This window comes from Nomascus leucogenys, chromosome 18 (assembly GCF_006542625.1).
Source record: "Nomascus leucogenys isolate Asia chromosome 18, Asia_NLE_v1, whole genome shotgun sequence".
In the NCBI taxonomy this organism is placed as follows: Eukaryota; Metazoa; Chordata; class Mammalia; order Primates; family Hylobatidae; genus Nomascus; species Nomascus leucogenys.
The window spans coordinates 487,611-497,565 of NC_044398.1; the positions used below are offsets into that span (position 1 = coordinate 487,611).

General features: G+C 59.5%; 1 protein-coding gene across 1 annotated transcript; it reads right to left on the bottom strand.

The window, feature by feature from the left end:
• Positions 1-214: 214 nt before the first annotated feature.
• On the bottom strand, positions 215-9,665 carry LOC100597148 (mucosal addressin cell adhesion molecule 1). The gene is made up of 5 exons (XM_003276969.4): positions 9,568-9,665; positions 8,441-8,725; positions 7,738-8,061; positions 5,070-5,354; positions 215-813 (listed from the first exon to the last, which is right to left on the bottom strand). Exons 1-5 carry the CDS (start codon positions 9,617-9,619, stop codon positions 593-595), a joined length of 1,167 nt encoding a protein of 388 aa, XP_003277017.1. The 5' UTR covers positions 9,620-9,665; the 3' UTR covers positions 215-592.
• Positions 9,666-9,955: the final 290 nt, after the last annotated feature.

Sequence of the window (9,955 nt, forward strand, 5' to 3'; positions counted from 1 at the left end):
CCTTGCTGAGGAAATTAAATTTATATTCAAGTGCTATTTCTTTATGGCACCGGGGAACAAGCATTTCTAACACTTTATTCTCCAGCCCTGGACTGTGGGATGAGGACATGGAGCCATCAGGGCAGGGCCCACAGTCAGCCCTCCTGCTGTCCGGAGCCCTCAGACCCCTCCTCTCCACGGAGTGGGGTCAACTGAGAAAAATGACACGTTTCTATCATTTTAGGAGGTTTATTTGCCAAAGCCTTTGGAGGTCCTGAAGACAGGGGCCCAGGGTGGTCAGGGCACAGCTTGGTTTTACGCATTTTTAGGGAGACATGAGACATGAATCAATATTTGTAAGAAGTATGTTGGTTCCGTCCTGAAAGGCGGGGACCACTCAGGGAGTGGCTTGAGGTCACGGGTAGGTGAGACAAACGGTAGCCTTCTTTTGAGTTTCTGATGAGCTTCTCCAAAGGAGGCAATCAGAACATGCATCCATCTCTGTGAGCAGAGGGATGACTTTGAGTAGAATGGGAGGCAGGTTTGCCCTGACCAGTTCTCAGCTTCAAGGGGTCCAAGCTATTTTGCTTTCACAGGGGGAAGGGCTGGCCACTCAAGAGGGGCTGATCCCGACCTGGCCAGTCCCCCTTAACCCAGCCCAGGCTGACACCTGGGGCAGGAACCTCAGAGAAGCTGGTGGGTGGGCGCCGTCCTCAGCCAGGTGCCGGCAGCGTTTCCAGAGGTGATAGGTGAGCAAGGCCAGGAGCAACAGTCCCAGCACCACACTGCTGGTCCACAGAGCCGTGGGCAGCTGGTCACCTGCAGGTTTGGACGCTGGAGAGAGCAGGAGATGCCGGTCAGAGCCCTCCGGGCCTCTGCAGGCTTGGGAAGGAGGAGCCTCTCAGAGGCTACACGTGCTTCCAAAGTTACCACGTTCCCTGAAATTTCACAAAGGACTTTACCATGACCCTTCCGAAATGCGCATAGCACCTTAGAGTTTATAAATGGGCAGTCCAGGCCGGGCGCGGTGGCTCACGCCTGAAATCCCAGCACTTTGGGAGGCCGAAGCGGGCGGATCACGAGGTCAGGAGTTCGAGACCAGCCTGACCATGGTGGAATCCCGTCTCTACTAAAAATACAAAACTATTCGGGCGTGGTGGCGGGTGCCTGTAATCCCAGCTACTCAGGAGGCTGAGGCAGGAGAATCACTTGAACCCGGGAGGTGGAGGTTGCAGTGACCCGAGATCGCGCCGCTGCACTCCAGCCTGGGGGACAGAATGAGACTCTGTCTCTCAAAAAAAAAAAAAGGACAGTCCAGAGAGAGGACGGCTCACCACCACGAAGGGTGCTGACCCTGCAATCTGCACTTTGAAGCCTTAGTCTGGGGAAAATGGAGGAATGTCATATATCTCCATACTATTTTCTATTGATTACCTGTTGAAATGATAATGCTTGGGATATATTGGGCTCTGTGAAATGTATGACCACACTTTTTTTTTTTTTGAGATGGAGTCTCGCTCTGTTGCCCAGGCTGGAGTGCAGCGGTGCGATCTTGGCTCACTGCAAGCTCCGCCTCCCGGGTTCAAGGGATTCTCCTGCCTCAGCCTCCCGAGTAGCTGGGACCACAGGCGCCCGCCACCTCGCCCGGCTAATGTTTTGTAATTTTTTAGTAGAGACGGGGTTTCACTGTCTTAGCCAGGATGGTCTCAATCTCCTGACCTCGTGATCCGCCCGCCTCGGCCTCCCAAAGTGCTGGGATTACAGGCGTGAGCCACCGCGCCCGGCCATGACCACACTGTTTTTCCTTTTGAGATGGAGTCTCGCTCTGTCCCCCAGGCTGGAGTGCAGTGGTGCGATCTTGGCTCACTGCAAGCTCCGCCTCCCGGGTTCAAGTGATTCTCCTGCCTCAGCCTCCCGAGTAGCTGGGAATACAGGCACGCGCCGGCACACCTGGCTAATTTTTGTATTTTTAGTAGAGATGAAGTTTCACCATGTTGGCCAGGCTGGTCTCGAACTCCTGACCTCGTGATCTGCCTGCCTCGGCCTCCCAAAGTGCTGGGATGACAGGCATGAGCCACAATGTCTGGCCGACAATTTTTTTTGAGACTAGGTCTTACTCTGTCACCGAGGTGTGAGCTCAGCTCACTGCAGCCTCAATCTCCTGGGCTCAAGCAATCCTCCACCCCCAGCCACCCAAGTAGCTGGGACCACAGGTATACAACACCACTCCTGGCTAATTTTTAATTGTTCTGTGTGGAAATGGGGTCTCAGTATGTTGCCTAGAATGGTCTTGAACTCCTGGGCTCAAGTGATCCTCCTGCCTTGGCCTCCCAAAGTGCTGGGATTATAGGCATGAGCCACCGTGCTTGGCCAGACCACATTAGTTTTAATTTTTTTTGTTTCTTTTTTCTTTTTCTTTTTTCTTTTTTTTTGAGACGGAGTCTCGCTCTGTCGCCCAGGCTGGAGTGCAGTGGCACGATCTTGGCTCACTGCAAGCTCCGCCTCCCAGGTTCACACCATTCTCCTGCCTCAGCCTCCCGAGTAGCTGGGACTACGGGCGCCCGCCACCACGCCCGGCTAATTTTTTGTATTTTTAGTAGAGACGGGGTTTCACCGTGTTAGCCAGGATGGTCTCGATCTCCTGACCTCGTGATCCGCCCACCTCGGCCTCCCAAAGTGCTGGGATTACAGGCGTGAGCCACCGCGCCCGGCCTTTACTTTTAAATTTGAAATTACCTGTAGAAAGTAGAAAAGTTCCCCTTCAAAGCTCGTCTTGCTTTACAAATAAAATAATAGACACTAGAAATAATAGCTTCTTACTCTAAAGCCTCCTATCAGCTATTAGTTCTTACACTTTAGCCCAGTTAGTTGCTGGGCTTACCCAGGTACGTCTGGACAGCCCCAGGTAAGTCTTAGCTCATAGCTTATGCCTCTTCCTTATTTGGAAATGTTATTGCTTCCTTAAACCTTTTGTAAGCAACTTCCTCTCCTGGTTTGTTCTCCTTTGCACTTGCCTGTTTAGGAAAGTTTTAAGTTGTTAGCAAATTGGGTATGAGTTTAAGACTGTGACGTCCTGCTCCAGCCAGTGGATGCAGAATGCAGCAGTAAGGGTGACCCAAATGTGTGAGGGATAAATATGTCCGCTTTTCCTTGGTTCAGTTGTGCTCTCGCCATTGTTCCATCTGCGATGAGCACCCTTTCTGCAGAAACTAAAAATGGCCTTGCTGAGAGAATTAAATTTGAGTGCGATTTCTTTGTGGCACCGGGGGACAAGCATTTCTAACATTACCTATGTGGGCCGGGTGCAGTGGTTCATGCCTGTAATCCCAGCACTTTGGGAGGCCGAGGTGGGCAGATCACCTCAGGTCAGGAGTTCGAGACCAGCCTGGTCAACATGGTGAAACCCCATCTCTACTAAAAATACAAAAATTAGCTAGGCATGGTGATGGGTGCCTGTAATCCCAGCAATTCAGGAGGCTGAGGCAGGAGAATCACTTGAACCCAGGAGGTGGAGGTTGCAATGAGTGGAGATTGCACCACTGCACTCTAGCCCTGGGGGACAGGGCGAGACTCTATCTAAAAAAAAAAAAAAGAAAGAAATTAGCTATGTGGCCGCATTCTGTTTCTGCTTGTATTCCAAAGACTGTTCCAGTCTACAAGGCTTAGAATTTACCACGTGACTGTGCCTTGACATCTACACAGTCCCTGAGGTTTACAAAAAGGACCCACAGTTAAAAGAAGCCCACTGGACAGATGGGGAAACCGAGGCTGGACAGACGGGGAAACCGAGCCTGGGCAGATGGGGAAACCGAGGCTGGAGAAACCGGGAAACCGAGGCTGGACAGACGGGGAAACAGAGGCTGGAGAAACCGGGAAACCGACGCTGGGCAGACGGGGAAACCGAGGCTGGAGAGATGGGGAAACTGAGGCTGGGCAGACGGGGAAACAGAGGCTGGAGAAACCGGGAAACCGAGGCTGGACAGACGGGGAAACTGAGGCTGGACAGACGGGGAAACAGAGGCTGGAGAAACCGGGAAACCGAAGCTGGGCAGACAGGGAAACCGAGGCTGGAGAACTGAGCTGGGCAGACGGGGAAACTGAGGCTGGGCAGACGGGGAAACCGAGGCTGGAGAGACGGGGAAACTGAGGCTGGGCAGACGGGGAAACTGAGGCTGGGCAGACGGGGAAACCGAGGCTGGAGAGACGGGGAAACTGAGGCTGGGCAGACGGGGAACTGAGGCTGGGCAGACGGGGAAACTGCGGCTGGGCAGAAGGGGAAACAGAGGCTGGAGAAACTGGGAAACCGAGGCTGGACAGACGGGGAAACTGAGGCTGGAGAAACCGGGAAACCGAGGCTGGACAGACGGGAAACTGAGGCTGGAGAAACCGGGAAACCGAGGCTGGACAGACGGGGAAACTGAGGCTGGAGAGACGGGGAAGCTGAGGCTGGGCAGACGGGGAAACAGAGGCTGGGCAGACGGGGAAACAGAGGCTGGGCGGACGGAGAAACAGAGGCTGGAAAGATGGGGAAACCGAGGCTGGGCAGATGGGGAAACCGAGGCTGGACAGACGGGGAAACTGAGGCTGGACAGATGGGAAACTGAGGCTGGAGAGACGGGGAAACCGAGGCTGGAAAGACGGGGAAACCGAGGCTGGGCAGAAGGGGAAACCGAGGCTGGAAAGACGGGGAAACTGAGGCTGGACAGACGGAGAAACCGAGGCTGGAAAGATGGGGAAACCGAGGCTGGAAAGACGGGGAAAACGAGGCTGGGAAGATGGGGAAACTGAGGCTGGAAAGATGGGGAAACAGGCTGGAAAGATGGGGAAACTGAGGCTGGGAAGACGGGGAAACCGAGGCTGGAAAGATGGGGAAACTGAGGCTGGAAAGATGGGGAAACCAAGGCTGGACAGACGGGGAAACCGAGGCTGGAAAGATGGGGAAACTGAGGCTGGGCAGACGGGGAAACTGAGGCTGGAAAGATGGGGAAACCGAGGCTGGGCAGGGCAATTTCTTGTCTAAAGTCTTCATCCAAGGAACCTCTCGCTGCCAGCCCTTCCCACCCTCCCTGCCTGCAGGGATCAGAACTCACAGCCTGTTGGGATCACTTCTCCCTGCGTGGGCCCAGCCTGGCAGATCTCAGGGCGGCAAGTCCTGGTGGAGCCTGGGCTCCTGGGGCTGTGTGTGGAGCCCTGCTGGGAGGTGGTCTCCGGGGAGGTCGTGTCGGGAAGCTCCGGGGATGTCGTGTCGGGAAGCTCCGGGGAGGTCGTGTCGGGAAGCTCCGGGGAGGTCGTGTCGGGAAGCTCCGGGGAGGTCGTGTCAGGCGGTTCTGGGGAGGTCGTGTCAGGAGGTTCCGGGGAGGTCGGGCAGTGCAGGACTGGAAACAGAGTGAGGGCTTTTTTTCTCTGCGGCCCCAGGCCTGCCTCTCCTGCCTCAGTCTCCGCATCTGGATGAAGGGCTTGGACCACAACCCCTCCAAGCCCCTTCCCTGGACCACTCTGGTGAGTCACATTTCCATTTATTCTTTTTTTTTTTTGAGACGGAGTTTTGCTCTTGTTACCCAGGCTGGAGTGCAGTGGCGCAATCTCAGCTCACCACAACCTCTGCTTCCCAGGTTCAAGCGATTCCCCTGCCTCAGCCTCTGGAGCTGAGATCACAGGCGCGCGCCACCACACCCGGCTAATTTTGTATTTTTAGTAGAGACGGGGTTTCTCCATGTTGGTCAGGCTGGCCTTGAACTCCCAACCTCAGGTCATCTACCCGCCTCGGCCTCCCAAAGTGCTGGGATTACAGGCGTGAGCCACCGCGCCTGGCCATGTCTAATTTTTGTATTTTTAATAGAGATGGGGTTTCACTATGTTGGCCAGGCTGGTCTTGAACTCCTGACCTCAGGTAATCCACCCACCTCAGCCTCCCAAAGTGCTGGGATTACAGGCGTGAGCCCGGCCTAAAGCCTAGAATTTATAAAGTGCTTTGAAATCCACACGGTCCCTGAAATTTACAAAGGATCCACTGTCAGGGAAGTCCCCTGGACAAATGGGAAAACTGAGGCACCACAGGGTGCAGGATGGGAGTCCGGGCATTGCAGGGCCCCCACTCACTGGCAACATCACCCCAGCAGGCTCCTTAATCTCCACGTGCCTCAGTTTCCTCAACTGTCAAAGGGGTGAGAGTCACCTCTTTGAGCTGCCCTGAGAGTGAGTGGGTGCCGCGTTTATTATGATGGGCTGTGGACGGAGGAGAGTTGGGAGGAGGCTGGTGTGGAGAGAGGAGCTGCTTGGGGGCTTTCTGCCCTGGCCTTCTGCTCCATCCCCTGTGGGACTTATGGGGAGACTGAGGCCCGTGAGGGCCCGTGTTCTGTAAAATATCCTTCAAATCCAGCCTCCTCTCTGCCCACCCAGCCCCACCCCCACCACCAAGACCTCCCGGGTCTCCCAGCTTCTGCTCCATCCCCGGGAGCCCTTTGCTTGAAATTCATGACCTCACGTCCATTAACATGGGTATCAGGGTGCCCCGTGGGAGGACAAATCCCTCTTTCTTTAGTGGGAGAAGCTGGCAGGGGCTTTGGGATTGGACAGGGCACGAAGGGAGCATCTCCTGGGCACCGGCCACGTTAAATGTCTTCATCCGAGCATTCCGCAAAGGTTTATTGAGCACCTGCTATGCACCAAGCCCTGTTTTAGCTTCTGTGGACACAGCCGTGCGCAAGACATGATTCCCACCTTGGGAGCCACAGTGGGAGAAGGTCATGGAAAAGGCAGAGAATGCACGGGATTGGGGAATGTCAGATGTTATCCAAGGTGTCAAGAAACAAAACAGAAGGGAAAGGGGGCTCACACGCGTGTGCGTGTTTGTACGCGCGTGTGCGTGTGTGCCTGTGTTTGTACACGTGTGTGCGTGTGCCTGTGTTTGTGCACGCGTGTGCACGTGTGCCTGTTTGTACACGCGTGTGCGTGTGTGCCTGTGTTTGTACACGTGTGTGCTTGTGCCTGTGTTTGTGCACGCGTGTGCACGTGTGCGTGTTTGTACGCGCGTGTGCGTGTGTGCCTGAACACGCGTGTGGGTGTGTGCCTGTTTGTACTCGTGTGTGCTTGTGTGCCTGTGTTTGTACACGTGTGTGTGTGCCTGTGTGCACGCGTGTGCACGTGTGCCTGTGTTTGTACACGCGTGTGCTTGTGTGCCTGTGTTTGTACACGCGTGTGCTTGTGTGTCTATGTTTGTACACGTTGAGGATCGGGGGTTGACCCTGTAAACGGGAATCCAGGGAAGCCTCACGGAGGAGGCAACATTCTACAGAGATCTGAGGTGGAGGAGGAGAGAGCCGTGGAAAGATCCGGAAGAAGGGTATTCCAGGCAGAGGGCACAGCCGTGCAAAGGCCCCGGGGCAGGATCACGCCTGGCGTGTTGGAGGAACAGCTAGGAGGCCCGTGTGGTTGGAGCAGAATGAGGAGGGGGAGAAAGGGTGGAGGGAGGGCAGGAAGGGGACAGGGCAGGTGGTGCAGGTTCCTGTGGGCGGCGGGGAGGACTTGGGCTTTGACCCCGAGGCAGGAGCCATGGAGCGCGGTGGGCAGGGAAGGGGTGGGACCTGTGCTGGGGGGCAGGTGCTGGGTAAATACACGTTGAGTTGATGAATGTCGCTCTGGCTGCGTGGGGGGAATCCAGTCCTCCCAGCGCCCCACAGCACAGGTGCTGCCCCCCGTCCCGAAGTGCTTGTCAAGGCTGGCGAGCGGGTGGGTCTCCAGGGCACCCAGCAGACTCACCGGGGATGGCCTGGCGGTGGCTGAGCTCCAAGCCAGGCAGCCTCATCGTGGCCTGGCAGTAGAGGGCGGGCGGGACAGGGGTCCCCAGGGGCGGCAGCCGCCAGCGCTCTGTCACCCTGAACAGCACGTCCTCGTCCTCCTGGGGCTCCTCTTCCTCCATCTCCGGACCCAGGGCCTGAGCCCCCTCCAGTTCCTGGCCCCCCAGGAGCAGGGAGAAGGAGAGCGCGTTGGGGTCCCCGGGCGTGACCTTGTGGGCCGTACAGGCCACCTCCGGGTCACCAGGCGCCAGGACTGCCGGGGAGACGGTCAGCTGGTCCGGGAAGGCTGTGATGGAGGGTCGGGGTGAGGGCTGAGCCCAGAGTCGGGGCTGGACGGGATGAAGGGGCCGGAGCCCGGAGGGGGCTTGGAGATGGGGCCAAGGATGCGTGGGGGCTGCTGATGAACAGGCAGTGGGGACGGCCTGTGCCCAGGCCCCGTGGCCCCACCCTGGGGGGCTGGAATAGACTGGAGAATGGGCCAGGGCCGGCCCTGGGAGGGTTGGGGTGAGTTGGGGGAGGCGAAGGCTGGGGACCTGGGTTCGGGGAGCTGCGCATGGAGCCGGGACCCGGCCCGCAATCTGGGAGGCTTCCAGGAAGAGGTGGCGTAGGGAAGGAGCCGTGAGTCCAAGGGTCAGAGAGAGGCGGGGCGCGGGGGGACGCCTTACCGTACACAAGGAGCTGCACGGTGTGCTGGAAGGTGCGGCCCCAGCAGGAGCCCACGCACACGCGCGTCCCGGCCGCCGACAGCGAGGCGTTGCGCACGGTGAGGACGCTGCGGCCCGTGTCCGACTGCACCGCGCCCAGGCTGGTGTCCAGGCCCCGCCACTGCACCGCGGCCCCGCGGTCGGCGCAGGTCAGGCGGCAGGTGAGCTGGCGCGAGGCGCCCAGGGCCACGGCCACCACCGGCTCCGGGGGCTCCACCTGCAGGGGCTTCACCTGGAGAGACTGGCCTGCGGCGACCGCGGCTCTCGCTCAGCCGCGCGGAGTCCCGGACCCCGCCCCGACCCCTCCCTGCGTCCCGCTCCACCCCGGACCCCCGTCCCGCCTCTGCCCGGTTCCCGGACCCTCCGCTCCACCCCCGGACCCCCGCCCCGCCGCTACCCGGACTCCCAGGCTCGGTCCCTGAACCCCGCCCCGACCGCCGCCTCTGCCCCAGTCCCCCGAACCCCAGCTGCCTGGAGCCAGTTTCGCTGCGGGTCAGAGGGCCGCGCGGAGCCCCCCAACTTCCCCTCTCAGCCCCTGCCTCCTCCGAGCGCCCTCCTCTGGCAGGATCACCAATCACCCCCTCTCTCGGAGCCCCTTAACTCCGAGCCCCCTCCTCCCTCCCGAGCCCCCTCCTCCCTCCCGAGCCCCCTCCCCTCTCCCGAGCCCCCTCCTCCCTCCCGAGCCCCCTCCCCTCTCCCGAGCCCCCTCCCCTCTCCCGAGCCCCCCTCCTCTCTCCCGAGCCCCCTCCTCCCTCCCGAGCCCCCTACTCCCTCCCGAGCCCCCTCCCCTCTCCCGAGCCCCCTCCTCCCTCCCGAGCCCCCTCCTCCCTCCGGAGCCCCCTCCGCTCTCCCGAGCCCCTTCTCTCTCCCGAGCCCCCTCCCCTCTCCCGGGTCCCCTCCTCTCTCCCGAGCCCCCTCTTCTCTTCTGCGCCCCCTCCTCTTTCCTGCGCCCCCTCCCCTCCGCTCCCCCTCCTCTCTCCCGAGCCCCCTCCCGTCTCCTGCGCCCCCTCCACTCTCCTGAGCCCCCTCCCCTCTCCTAAGCCCCCTCCTAACTCACTCCTCTCTCCCGCTTCCCCTCCCCCGCTCACCGAGGAGGAGCCCCAGAAGCCCCGCCAGCAGGAGGGCCAGTCCCCAATCCATGCTCAGTCCCCTCTGTCCCGAGGCCGCGGTGAAGCCGCTTAAATAGCGGCGCCCACTCCTTCCCGCCGCCCCGCGACCCCGCTCCAGCTGCTCCCCGGGGGCTTCCCAAGGGGCTTTCCCGGCCTGACCCCCGCCCCTGGAGGCGGCAGAGAGGCAGAGGCTGGGGGCCAAAGATGGGGCGGGGGCCCCGGGGCCACTCGGGACGGGCGGGCAGGAAGGTCTGGGTCTGTTCCAGGCCTCATTTTCTGGGACGGGAAGATCGCAGACGGAGGCCGGAGGGTCGAGGTCAAGTGCATGGAAGTGGGACAGAGGCCGGGCAGCGCCGCCCCCGCCCCG